Genomic DNA, 14,403 nt, shown 5'->3' on the forward strand with positions numbered 1-14,403 from the left:
TCTGGAGCAGGGGTGGCTGGGGAGGAGGTGGCGTGACCCATGCAGAGGTGCAGGCACAGGCCCAGCCACAGGCGAGGGGGAAGCACGAGCCCGGTGTGTGGTTTGTAGTCAGCATTGGGAGACTTGGGAGACTGGGACATTTCCCTAAGACAGGGGAACCACCTTGTTTCCCTCTGAGGTGGTTGGATGGACTTGGTTGCATTACTTGCCTCTGCCTTGGTTCCTCCAGCAGTAGAATCAGTGTGGTGATATATTTTTTTCTTCCGTCTAAAGAGCATTGACTTCCACTTGTGAAAGCAGCGTACAAAGGTGAAGTATGTTATCTGCCTTGTTGTACTGTTTGTCATGGCCTCTTTCCAAGTGCGATGCTTCTGAGGCGTGGAAAAGAAAAACTTTGGTATCAGAGTGCATTTATCTATGTATACTGAAGTGAAACCCAAAACCTTAGGAGCGTTTTAACACTGTTATTTTAAAAAGGTAGGCTCGCATCTTAATATGAAAATTTCAGGTGGTTTGTGTGTTAGATACAAGTATCGAATGGGCAAATGCGGAATGGTGGATGCATAAAGATGGCTTTCCTTACAAAGCACCTTTGGGACATCTGTAGCTCTATTTACATCTTCAGCTTAGAGCTCTCTGTTTTGACATTTTTTGCTTGCAAAACAATGGTGAGTTTTACAGTAACATATAAGAAAGTTGTTTCTCTGACCTCAGTTGATCACATGTGTAAGTACTCAAACCTTTTGGGCCGTGGGCCATTTTGTATTCATCTAGTACCTTATAAAGATGCCCCTCACTGTCGTTTCTCAGAATCTAGAAACAGTACGTGAAAGCTACCCATACCTGGCAGTCAGTTTTGTAGGCTAATAAATTATTACCACGTTAACTGGTGTGTTCAAACTCATTAGAACAGCTGGGCATTTAATTAGATACCATGGCGTCAGATTTAATCCAAACAGTGGTCTGTGAGGAACCAGTATTGCAACATATTTGTCATCATAGAAGATGTTGACTTTGGCTCTTAGCTGTTCAGTTTATTGTTCACTTATTGTAGGAAAATGGAATAATCTTATTTGATTTTATATGTGTATGTCAAACTATCTGCGGAATATTATAATAAAACATTTTAGGAGCTTTTATTTCCAAACAAAAATATGACCAAGTAAATATGAACAGATGCTTTTGTGCCTTTTAATTCTTACTTTGTAGAAAACCTTTGATTTCAGTCAGGAGAACATTAACATTAGTTCAGCCTGGTTGAACAAAAACACTTTTAAAAAGTGTGTTTAATTGATTATAGCATCTCTTATGAGCAGGCAAACAATGTCTGGAAGCCTTGTCAGCTACCAGGGAGTATTCACAGCTGATTATCATAAGGAACTGCTATCTGAACAGCAGAGGGAAAAGAGTGATTTTTTCAAGAATTTTGTGTCTGAAGATGATCTTTAAGGACTAGATTGTGCCTATAGACTCAACCCAGTACAAGGCATGTTGTAGAAGAAGCTTGAGATGGGAGAACAGGCAACAGAGGCACTGTGACACAGATATATATATATATATATATATATTTTTAGGATGTCTTCATTTTTTTCCTCTTCTGTGCTTCATTATTTGGGGTTGTCTGGGAATAATCTTTTCAGGGGTGTAAGGTGGTTTGTTTGTTTTTCCTTCCCCACGTTCTTGTGTCTGTGAGCACCTTGTGTGTCATTGATGGCTTTATTGACAAAAAAATAGTGAGCTTTTATAAGTTTGTGGAGAATTCCATTCAGCTACAGAAACAGACCTGGAGAGAAGGATTTACTTTTGTAATACAGTTTTTCCCATATTTCTCTGTCTGTGGAATACAAAAAGGAGAAAAGCAGAAAATGTTTTTTTATTAGCGTTTCAGTGTCCAAACAGTGTGTCCCTTGTTCCGCAGATGAACCCAGAACTGTGGACTGAGGACATGGGACACCTGCCTTATACAATAAACTAGAGGAGTCTCCAGTTTTCTCCTGCTTCTACCCAGCGAAGCATATAGAGCAGGACTACTATCCATGCTGCCTGTATCTCTTTCTCAGATCCTTGGAAATCAGGGAGGATCAAAGCATATGCAGCAGAAATCCGTATCATCTTGATATATGCTATTTCATGGCAATTTTTATCTTTTGAGTTGGCTGAGATCAGGATTCGTGCCTGGGAAAAGAGCTCCCTGCCTCTTTGCTTCCCATGTCCTTTCCTGGTCACTGGGCGCAGCACTTACAGCGCTCCTTAATACTCTCCCAGGACCATGATGGCAATGTCTGGCATCCCTCCATCAGGTGTGCCCTGGACCATGCAGCCCTTTGGTAGGGCGATGCTGACAGACAGCAGAAATCAGCTCATTTTGCCTCATTTTGCATCTTTTTATGTGTATTCTGCATAGTTCTGTCACATAGAGACTATAAAGGTCATTCTCCTTCAGTTAAATGTATTTTGTGTTCTGATTACCTGACCAGAATGAAATTCTCCTTGTCTTATAGAAAACTTTTTGAGTCAGACTGTCTCACTGACTTTAAAGCATTTCCTAAAACAAGTTTTTCTTTTTTACACACTGAAACACGGGCAGTGAAAACCATGACTTTGCTTGAGAATCTGAGCAATCCACGTTAATGCTGCTCACAAAAGGCATTGCATGTGAGTTGTGGAAGGGTTATCTGTGATGCTTTTTAATTGTTGAGCTTGCTGCAGGTTTTCAATCCAGTCTTTAATTAAAATTTTTAGTTTTATTCTTGCCAACTTTGGGGACTTGTGAGCACACGTTGCATTCAAAGGTGTTATGAAGGCTGCAATTCTAAGAGGAAATATATATATAGATTTTTTCCAAAGTCAAGAAATGACTTCAATAACGTTTTTCACAATTTCTTCTGAGTTGAATGCTTATTTCCTCATTAACAACAGAAGACCTTTCTAATGGTAGTAGCTTAATAATGTAATAGTAGCATTGCTATCTATATAGTAGATAGTAAGCAATGAGAACTGCATTGAGCTTTTCTGTTTAACTTTGTGTCCGGAAAAACTTATTTTGATTTCACATTGAATTTTACAGACAAATTAACTTGTTGAAAAGCAATACCTAAGTGAGAAGGAGACAGTGTATCTGTAGCTTTAAAGATAGTTTAGAAGATAATAATAGCAAGTGTTTGATTTTGGAAATAGCTCACTGTTTACAAACTTAGTGGTGCAATCCAGTGGGAGCAATAAACTCATTTATTGCAGAGCTTCACACTTATCTCTCGTGTTCTATCCCTTCCCATGCTGAGAGCACCACTGCCACTAAGTGGCATTGACATTGTTTCTGTATCAGTTTGCGATGTGAGCATATACTAGAGCAGATAACTGCCCATGTGTGCCCATTCAGAGATTAACAAACTCTCTTAAGGAAGTTAGTGCACTGCTAATAACCCTGTCATGTTTACAAAAGACAACTCATGCATAAAACAAAGTATTTTTCCTTTAAAATACGAGAAAATTAAGGATTAAGAAGTCATCAAAGGAATAAAAGCAGAATTTATGATGAGGTGAGTGTGTAACTCCACTGAACAGAATATAGACAAGCAATGTTGCTATGAGGTCCTCATTTATACACATCCAAACCTATCTGAAGTGTTTTAGATTATCAGGACCTGGTTCTTCATTTCACATCACAGTTAAAAAAAATTAGAAAAAACAATGTTCTAAGTATTTTATATACATATATATTTACTCAATGCAACTGAAACATTCAACAAGTGAAATTTAATACCAATGGAGAATAGAATTATTTTTACATAGCGATGTGAGAACAAAATCATATTCAAACTTTGGGAATAAAAAAAATAGTATACTAGAGAAGGTATATTAAAAAGTACTTTGTCACTAATTTCTGAAAATAAAGTTAGTAGGCTTAGTAATATATAGGCTTTTATAGTTAAGGTATTTCGTGGCAAGAAAGCGGGTGGTTGAATATGAAGCATGACCTTGCCTGTGTATGTTGGGAGAACATATATTTAATGACTACTGAAGATGGATGGATGTTCTTCAATCACTATAAATTTTACTGTTTTAATTAGCAAAGTCCACTCTTGACTGATTACCTCAGGCTGCCCTGAAACTGATGCTAAGAGCCTAAATGAACAAGAAAAAGAACTCTCTATAAGAGAGCAGTGTCTCTTACTCTTCTTGCAGCTCAGCCCCCTTTGTACTTCAGAACTTTTCCTTTGCACGCTTCTCCCTGTTGATGAGTTCAGAGTTCACTGGCAAACAACTTGGAGTTTGTTTGCTTCAGATCAGACTCACTATGGCTCTGACTATCCCTAGGGATGTTACCTTATTATTTTGTTTGTTTGTTTATTTTTGGAAATCTATTGAATTTATCCGGGTTAATGAGGTTCCACTGGCAGTGCCAGAGGAACTCTAGTGCACTCTATAAGTACTTACAGAATTAAAATTAGGTACTTATAGAAAGCCTCTCTACAAATGCTCAAGAAGTTCAGCCATTAGCATCATGATTCTTATTAATTGCACAGTCCAACCACAACAGCACTTACGAACATATGAAAAAATAATTAATAGAAGCTATAAGAAGACTCCTCAACACGGTGTGCTTGGCATTTTTCTGGCCAAGAAATGAAGTAGCTGCTTAGAGCTTTTATTCGTTGTTCATTCCATATCACATGTACGTACAGGGAAGAAGTGCTATGCCACAATAAATTAAGATATATTTATAACAATGATATTTAAAATGCCAGTTCTGGAAAGCCAGGAGTTGCTAGTGTTTCTTTTGCGGTTGATTTACATGTTAAGTTTTACCCTGCCTTGCTGTCTATTCTTGCTTACTCAGGAGATTGCTGTGCTATACAGGAGATGAAATTTTAAACCGATCTAATGGTACAAAGCCAAACGGGTAGGAAGAGATGCGTGTCTTTGTAGATTGACATTTAAGTCACCGTTCTTGGGGACAGAATGATGTCCCTTACCTTTTGTGTCAGACAACAGCAGCACTGGCGTTTGGGATGACAGTTTATGTCTTTCATTCTTTGGTAGAATGTCTTATTTGCTACTGTAAAAATGATTGGGTCAAGGCAACTGCTGATGCTGCAGATGATCTCTGTGATCTGATAAACAGCAAGCAATGTATTTGTGCTCCCACAGGGTGCCTGACAAGTAATTCTGTAGATTAGTATCACCATCATCATGACATGATAAGGTGTGAAACAAACAACAAATAAAATCATAGCAGCTGAGATCAGTAAAAAAGGCCTAATAATTCTGTTCCTTCTTTGCTGGCGTTTACTGAGTTGTAGCAATGCTTTGAGGGTCAACATATAGCATGTAAAGATGACCGTGACTGGAATTAGGAATCTCAAGACAATCTTGGAGAGTACAAATGGCATGGCAAATTGTAAAATTCCTCCAGTGCTATCCTGAGAATTTGTGCTGTCATGTTGTCTTCCGATTTCAATTGTGAAACAGATCTCTGGCACCGATGCAGTGACTATGAAGATCCATACAGCAACAGTACAAGACGTGGCCTTTCCTTTGTCCCACCACGTTAATGAACTGATAGGATGGACAGCACCTATGTATCTGTCAAAACTGATGAATGTCAGGAAGCAGACACTTCCGTAGATATTAATACTAAAAAACAGTCTTATGATGTGATAAAACGTTTGACTGGAATAGTCATCTAACCTCTGGAGGCTATAGTATACTGAAAAAGGTGCCATGAGAATCCAAGTGAAGTCACACAGTGCCAAATTAAACAGAAATATGCTGTTAGTAGTCCATGTCTTCCTGCAGTACACATAATGTCGTAGGGCAAGTATGTTGCCTAGAAATCCCACTAACAAAATGAAAAAGCAAACCAGAATCAGCAAGTAACAGTACCACTCCAGCTTAGAATTGGTGTTGCAAATGAAAATAATGCATGTGCTGTTCATCGTCTGTCCATAGAGTATGCCTGAAGAGGAAAAAGAGACCAACAGACTTTAAATAAAAACGTAATTAAATATGTTGAATTTACAATTAAAAACTTAATTTAGAAGTTAATTTCAGTATTTTTGAACTGGCAGAAGGATTCAGAATAAGGTATAATGTACAAGCTCTCTAGCTGAAAAAATGCAAATTCCATGTAGGCAACAATCTTACTTTACAGCAACACATCCCAGGCTTTTGTAAAAACCCTCATATTCTTTCCCATCTAATATTTAATGTAGTGCATGATAGATGAGAGAAAAAAAGCATGCACCTGTAGTAACAGCCCACTGATGTATCTGTGTCTAGCTCTGGAGACAGCAGAGGGGAGGACAGGAGGACAGAAGGGCGGTAACTGCCCAGGCTCGCTCCATCCTTGCTTTGACTGCCTTAGGTACCAATACGGGGCCTAGAGGCATTTGTGATGTGGGCAGCTGTGCAGTGGGCGGTGGCTCAGGGCCATAAGACAGAAACAAACCAAATCAGGATGAAATCCTGGTTGCGCTGAAGGCGACACCAACCTTTCCATCCAAAGCAATGAACAAGCTGCTTTGTTGGTGTTTTTTTCTGGGGTTCTTCTCAAACAAATGTCCCAGACCACAAACACTGGGGTTTTGGCAGGCTTAGAAAAAATTCATTTTGTCTCAGTCTTTATTGCCCAGTTTGTATCAACTCCTATTATGGATAATCAGGAATATAAATCTACAGTGTGTTTTTTTTTAAGCAAGGTTTTTACACTTGTGAAGACTTACCTTTAATCCCAAAGATTTTGGACTCTTAATAGAACAACACAAAAACAAACAAAGGCTGGAATGTTTTGCTAGAGTGAGCTGTCACCAATTTCGGTTTGTCATGTTTCTAGAACCTTGCTCCGAACGATGACGGAGATGTTAATCTGTAAGGTTTGTCCAAATTGGAACTTATTTGATGGCCATAAAAACAGCCATTTATAGCTCAGAATCCACAACAATGTTTGGTAGGAAGACAGGTATTCCTTAACACAATATAACTTTTCCAAAGGTGTGTTCACAGACATAGGTCAGAATATAACACATAAGAGCTGCTGTGATGACCTGCTGAATAGAGACTGCATTATTGAGCTTTGCAAATTTACCCAGTGAACTTACAAAAAGTTAGTTCAGGCTGTACTGAATAAAATTAAGAAGAAAAGTTGTTTCTCAGCAATGAAATGACTTTCCAGAAAGATAGAAAGCCATATGTTCAACTCCCAGTATATTTTACAGGTGGGAAATGTTTGCTCTCTAAATGTATTTTGTTAAATGTATTTTGTTAAGTCTTGAAACACTGTACTTTAACCTGGGATAACTGTACTCTTTACCTGTGTGTTTTTCCGTGGTGTTTGTGAATATCAAACTTTGTATACATTTTTTTCTTCAAATTTATGAGACGACCTTGTAAATTCTTTAAAATGTAGTCACCCTGATAGGTACAAGAGAGTTAAGTAACATTTGCTTTACAATGTGTTCAGTTAAAAGGAATTTTAGTATGTATAGGAAAGTTATTTTTTCCTAAAATCATCCTGACTAGACACCATGTGTGCTTTGAATTTCATTGTATTTCCCACCTCTCTGCCTTCCATTTGGATAGCTATGAATGAAGGCAGTAAGCACTCAATTCCATTTGTGTTGTCAGTATAAATAAGCCCTGAACTGGCTACAAACAACAAGGGCATAGCTGCATGAGGTAGTTGTAATGTCAGGGATTCCTGATCCCATCAGGTTCCTGGAAAAGGACTGTAGGTAGGTCTGAATGGAGGGAGGCAGGCAGCTGTGCCACCTGCTCCACTTTGCTCTAAGCTGGCTGGATGAAGCCTGGATGTGTAGCCCTGTGACTGCACTAAGGCAATTACAGACTGGAACTAATAAATCCACTGTTCCCTTTGTTACCTTCAGTTTATTAGACTGCACTCTGGGATGAGCTATATATGGAGCTATGTATCTGGAGGTGCTGGAACTGCACAGCTTGTTAAGATTCGTTTGGAGCTCAGAGTCACATTAGAAAATATATTTGCATTTTCCTATGTTGTTTCTCCATATTCTATGAATTTCCTGTGAATCTCTTTAGGCTTTTTCCATGAACCCCATGAACCTTGGGGTTTATATTTGGATTTTCTAAAAGGTTCTCATTGTCTCTTACTTATTCATTGTATTATAATTGAGCTTAGAAGCCATAACCAAGACTAGATTTTTGAAACACTATGCATTGCAATCGGTGTGAATGACTTACAGCCTAGAAAACAGGTTGGATACAATCAAACAGGTTCAGAAAGAAATAGAACCTTTTCTGAGGAAATGTAATGAGCAGGAGAAGAACAGAAAGGGGTTTGACTCCCAGCTTAGTGCTATAACAAGAACTCGTGGTCTTCCGTCAGAATTTGAAGACTTCTCTACAATCAAGACCCAGTTTCACTGCACCTGAGTAGACACAATCAGCATACCCTGCCATGTCTTGAGACTACTGGAGCTGCGCTGATGTCCAGTAGATCAGCATATATGCTGTAATGATTTCAGCAGTGACTTTTTATTTTATCAGACAATGGCAAGCTTTCTGTCTACTTCCTTAGCATTAACAAACTAAAGCTACCAGATGTGACTACATCATCTTCACAGTTCAAGTCCAAAATTTTGCATCTGTAGTTTAAGAAAACTTTATTTTCCTAAACATTACTTTGTTCACTGTTAAGTCCATGTATTCTTAAGCAAAGCCAGCCAACATGCATACACACATCTTAGCAGTGGCAGAATGAGCAACAGCACCATGACATTATCCTGTGACAGGTGAGGAGATGCATATGTTGTTAGTGGCTGACTAAGAACAGATTTGCCAGAATTTGGGCTCTCAAACCTAAAAATACCCATTTTTGTGGTTAATTTTCCAGCTAAACAGTTTCAGCTGTTGATGGAGATAGCCAGGAACACTAAATGGACAGAAAGATCAATCACATGATGGGTCATCCAAAATTAAAGGAATATCTTTATTTGATGAAGGCCTTGATATTAAAATTTCAGTCATATGACCAAGAAAGAGTTGAAGTTTATGAGCTCCAGCACCGATAATTAAGACAAGGAAGTATGCTAAAGTCATGGGTAGGAATTGTATGTTGCTCCTTGAAGAAGCAGTATAATGGATCCAGCCGTCTTATGGGCTATGGATATAAGGTTGCTAGAAAAGTTTTAATTTTAGAACAGTGACCTATAGACTCAGTTTTTCTATCTGTCTATTGTGTTGTCTCATTTCCTGGACCTGAAAGAGATATGGCTTAGATCTGTGACTCTCTAACAATAACTATCTACAAGCTCCTTTGTCATTTCCCCCTAGCAGCATCTGTAAGTTGTAACAAAGTCCAGAGAGTTTCTCTTTCTAGAAGAAGTCATATTTCTTAATGCTTTTGATTATGTAGAAGATGTAAGACCTGATCTGAATATAAGTTGACTTACTGTGGCTCACAATGCTGGCCGTGACTGATGAGCTGATATCTTTCCTGGTTTGTTGCAGTGTCCTAAATCATGAAGTCTCTACTTGACTCTGTTCTCCTTGTACCTGTGATATGGCCTCCAAAGTCTTGAAGTAGATAAATGAACATGTTTGATTAAAAAAATAAATTCTTGATGAAACTCCTTTTGGACCTAAGAAGCATTGTATCATTGAAGAGAATCTAATCTATGTATACAGCTAATTGTAGCTCACAGTTTATCACTATTAATCATTTATATGGCATTTAACTTGTACTTCCGAAGTTCCATTATGTATAATGAGTTTGTTTATTTTTAAAGTATTTACTTCGATATGAATAAATATATCCTAGGAACCATTCTTCCACATCATACCTGTTTTTTTTTATTTTTTGACATTTGTAACAAGGTCGTAATGAGAGATTAATTTGTCCTGAAGTAAAGATTAAGCTGAATTAACAGTTTATTTTATGTAATTTTGTTCCTTATCCACTTTCTCTTTGTCCCTTGCTCCTTTTCACTTGCTAATCTTTATAGTAAAGACATATAGTATATATCCTGATTTTACAGCAGCTGTTTTGTTTGGATTATTCTAAGAATTTTATATGGTTACCATGCATAGGTTTTCCACACTTCTGCCCATTCACATACCAATCTACTTCTGTTACGTATGTTCTCAAAGTGTACCCTTTTAGCTCATTATATCAAAAGAATACACTGGGGACAATAAGTAATATAAAGCTGTATTTGTATGCAGTGAGATAAGTACATTGTACTGATAGCCAATTCCTTTCTTCCTAATGACTCAATCTGTATTACAATTAAGCTACTATTTCTTTCATTAAAAAATGATGCTCATGTACTTACTTGAGGGTTAGTGAAATCCCATATGGCAAACATTAACTACAGTAGAGTGTTAGATAATGTTTAAGAATTTTCCTACCAGAGGCAATATTTATAAAAAAAATACTTTAAATAATATGAAATTTATATGCGTATGTACTAATCAGTGTGCAGTAGCTAAGTAAAATAAATAAATATATATTTCTGTGGAGAATACAGGTGGGATGAATATGTAATAAATCTTTCTCTTACCTGTTTTAGGAGTGCTATAATTATCTATTTTACAGAAGTCTGGATTCCAGGCTCTGGTTTTTCTCTCCATTAATCGGGATCTTCTAAAATCACCACTCTGTTTTGCAAGTACTGGTTTTAATCCACGGTTTCAGTAGTATTCCATATGCAATGGCAGCTCTTCACAGAGCAAATGTCAAACTGTAAGAGAGAGATCATTTCATCATTATGCCCCTCCTCTCAATCAGTCGAGGCAAATTGTTATTACCATAGCAGCCTCCACTTGCTTTTCAGGGAAAGGGACTTACTACAAATCCACAGTCCGGCTTGGTCTGGGGCTTTCATCACTGATAACATTCAAGAGAAGAGTGGAGAGGCCTGGGGCATGTATGTGTATGTTTGCACTTTCCTTTTCTTGCCCCTCCTTCACTTCCAGAATCCCTGTCACTGCTGCCCTTCTGCTGATCTGGGCCGTGGACCTGTGCTGCTCTTGCCCCTCGGCAGAGCTTGGACAGATATCTTTGTTTTAGGAAAGGAATGGGCTGGATGAGACTGAGAGAGGTTTAGAAGAGGAAAGGAGCAATAAGGGTAGATGTAAAGATCTGGAAACTGGGCAGAATGAAACTGTTTGGAGAAGTGAAAAGGCTAATGGGTGACAGGACAAGGAGGTGAGAAACTGATGTGTTTAGGACAGTGAAGGACAGAGAGAAACAAAGTAAGAGGACAAGAAAGAAAAGGAAAACTAGCCCAGGAAAAATACGTTCCTGAAGAAAACGTGACAAAAGTTTCTCCTATTACCTACGATGAGAGTAAGGAGAGCTTTTTTTCCAAGTGACAAGACATACTAGTGTGCTTTGACAAATGCATCCTCTGCAGAATGAAGAGAGAGGTATATCACATCACATGATTAAAGCACCTACATCTAACTATTTAAAACAGTACCAGATTTTAGACAGGCTTCAACTTTGCTGTCTTAATGAAATCAGGGAAGCACATAACATATGTCAGGGGACATACTTTTACTTCAAATACTTGACAGGAGAAAGGCTTTCTTAAGCTGATGAAGAGAAAGATGATGTATGAGTCAGTAACTTTTTTTAACATTGGAATTGAATTGTAATGGTCTTTCTCAGCTTCTCTTAAATACTGTTATTGGTAAATTGATGTTGCGTTCTCTCTTCTTTTTTCCTTCAGATTTCATATTCAGTGTGTAATATTTGCAAATAGGATACAGAAAAAAATGCGCTTAAGGAACTGAGATTTTTCTCTGTGTGTAAGTGGTGAAAAAATGAGGACTCTAGGGTCTTATTTTGCAATATTGCAGTGAGGCATTATTATTCAGCACTTGGCAAATTTTAGTTTAAAAAACTGCTTGGTAGTTGATCAATCTTTCTTATATTGCCTTATCAGTAAAAATGATAGCAACTATATTGCTGCTAAACATGTTAAATATTACCTGTTGGTACAAAGTCCTTTTGAAATCCCTGCTGGGATGCTAGGTGTTGATCTTGCTGGGAGTCAAGCACTGAAAAAATAGTTCTAGAACTTTCCACCACTACTCACTGACTTCTGTTTAAATCATTAATTACCGAAAATAAATAGCCCTTGCTCAATAGGAACCATTGAAACCAAGTGTAAACTACAAAGAATGAGGAGAGTGTTGTACTGCATTAAGACTTCTGTGGTAGGACAAGAAAATCAGTCTTGCTCTGACAAATGTGTAACATTGCATTTCTGAAATGACAAGAACATTACCATAAGAAACAATCAGCTCAGATACTCTAGGGAACATTTAATTCTCTGTGATGCAGTGATAGCATTTGGTGTACATTTCTGGCTAGGAAATGAATAATAATTACATTGTAAGTATGGCTATAAGCTCTATTCTGATTTGTGACACTTTTTTGTTTGGTTGCTTGTTTAGTTGTTGTTGTTGTTTTATTTATTTATTTATTTTATGTTACCACCTATGGGCTTAATCATTCTGGGGTCTTGTGGTATAATGTAGCAAAAGTCAACACCGTAAGAAAAAGAATATTATTGTCTTCCATTTTGTGGATCAAGGAGCTGAGTGCAGAGGGTAAATGATTTGTATGTAACATAACAAGACGTCTCTGGTAGAATTCAAATCTGACTCTAAATCTCATGGCACTTGCCTGGTGTCTATCACTGGTGAGGTGACCCCAGCTGAACACTTCAGTAGACCTGGAGTCTGCGCCCCCCGATGTACTTCAAGAAGCTCAGACTTCTTCAGGGTTTCAGATGCTGCCATTAAATGGGTAGCAGACAAGAACATGTGGCTGCTCTGTATAACCTCACAAAAGCGGGGAGCAATGAGATTGCACAGTATTATCTCAGTTTTGTTGTGAGGAAGGGTGATTATTTATTTACCATCTATACATGTGTACTTTGGGCTTAAGCAAGAATCATCTTTGGTCCTGCAGACACCTGCTCAGAAAAGCACATCTCTTTTTCTCATTAGCCCAAATGTCCTGAAATCCTCCACTTCTGTTCTATGTTCATGTTTTTCACAAGCTAGACCAACACATAAGAGGAGATCTCGATCACCTCATATGATAGTTGATCTGACTCTGTCTATAATCACTGGAAAGAGACAGGCAACCATAAAGAGCTAATGACTCTGTTTTTACTGCTCAAGAGTCTGGCAGCAAATAATGGATTAGTACAGCCTGAGGTACTTCTGAATTTATAGACTTGTTTCTCTGGACATTGTGCAAATGCCACTAAATGTGGCTCTTGCCTTGAGGTCTAATTTTGTGAGATTTTCCCTGCTGTGGTATTTGGTTTAGAATTTTATGATGTATCAGTTTCTAGAAAATGGGATGGCTTATTCAGTTGTCCTTCAGGTCCATCACTCCCTCCCACTTTTACACAGATGTGCAGCACTACTGTTCACTGAGTCTCAAGGTCAGCAGGTTGGTGGACCTAATTAATAGGAAGAAAAATGGTAATTTTTTTTTTCTAGATGGGTTAGTTCCCCACTCCTGTTCACTTGTGCATAGCTGCTCAGCTTGCTGTGCCAGCATTAGAGCACAGTGGGTACAGATGTTAATAGCTGGAGCAGGGAAACAATAAAGGCTGCTTAATCAACACATAGAATTATGTGTGGTGTATGTGAAACCACAGCCACATTTTGGTCAGGTAGCACAGGACCTGATGTGAACTCCTTCAGAGGTTCAGTTTAATGATTTTGATTGTAGAATCAGAACCTCAATCAGTTTGTCACCAGTTTGTGGGAAGCAACCTTGTAATTTTGTGAGAACAATCTCTGTCCATACTGAACTGCAAAAGACTAGATTGGTTGCTTGACACCAAATCTGTCCTCCCCACACAAAGTGAAATAATTGGACGTAACAAGACACAGTTTAGGACTTTATTTTGTTTTTGTTATCATGTAAACATATGTTTACTGACTGACTAAAATATGGTTTCTTGTAATATTCATACCACAGGTCAGTTGCTCCGTCTGAAAATGTTTCGAGAGGACCACGGGTCTTGGATGACAATGTTCTTCAGTACCATCCTCTTCCTCTTCATTTTTTCTCACATTTATAATCTGTTCCTCATTATGGAAGGGAATATGAGGTAGGTTACAGAGTTTTATTCTGTCTCTTTTGCTCTAGAATATATTCAATTGGAAACTTTTCATATTATGCTACTTTAGAGTGAACAAGAGATTACCAAAATGTAAATATAGTAATAGTCACCATCTTTTTTATTATTTCTGTTTTCTGAATTTAGGTAGAATAATAATTTAGTTGGTTAATGAACCGAAACTTTAATGCTCTTGGCTACAAAAAGAGGGATCCTAGCCAAATGATAGCAACTATTACTTCAGGGTACTAACAAACATTATATCAAA

General features: G+C 37.9%; 2 protein-coding genes across 6 annotated transcripts in view; one reads left to right on the plus strand and one right to left on the minus strand.

The window, feature by feature from the left end:
• Window positions 1-14,403, plus strand: part of TMEM117 (transmembrane protein 117) — a 218,271-nt gene that overhangs the window by 22,627 nt on the left and 181,241 nt on the right. For all 5 annotated transcript variants that reach the window (XM_080576685.1, XM_080576686.1, XM_080576684.1 and 2 more), the window contains exon 3: window positions 13,994-14,126. In XM_080576685.1, coding sequence (XP_080432811.1) covers window positions 13,994-14,126 — 133 coding nt within the window. The remainder of the gene's footprint in view (window positions 1-13,993; window positions 14,127-14,403) is intronic.
• On the minus strand, window positions 3,780-11,839 carry LOC308179815 (P2Y purinoceptor 1-like). The gene is made up of 2 exons (XM_080560522.1): window positions 10,542-11,839; window positions 3,780-5,959 (listed from the first exon to the last, which is right to left on the minus strand). Exons 1-2 carry the CDS (start codon window positions 10,609-10,611, stop codon window positions 4,938-4,940), a joined length of 1,092 nt encoding a protein of 363 aa, XP_080416648.1. The 5' UTR covers window positions 10,612-11,839; the 3' UTR covers window positions 3,780-4,937.

This window comes from Anser brachyrhynchus (genome assembly GCF_964034855.1).
Source record: "Anser brachyrhynchus genome assembly, chromosome: 1".
Taxonomy (NCBI): domain Eukaryota; kingdom Metazoa; phylum Chordata; class Aves; order Anseriformes; family Anatidae; genus Anser; species Anser brachyrhynchus.

Excerpts from the sequence above, each read along its gene's own strand:
- LOC308179815 (XM_080560522.1), bottom strand. The coding sequence starts at position 10,611 with ATGGAGAGAAAAACCAGAGCCTGGAATCCAGACTTCTGTAAAATAGAT. Across the intron at positions 5,960-10,541 it reads TTATAGCACTCCTAAAACAG|GCATACTCTATGGACAGACG; the intron begins GTAAGAGAAAGA and ends TTTCCTCTTCAG.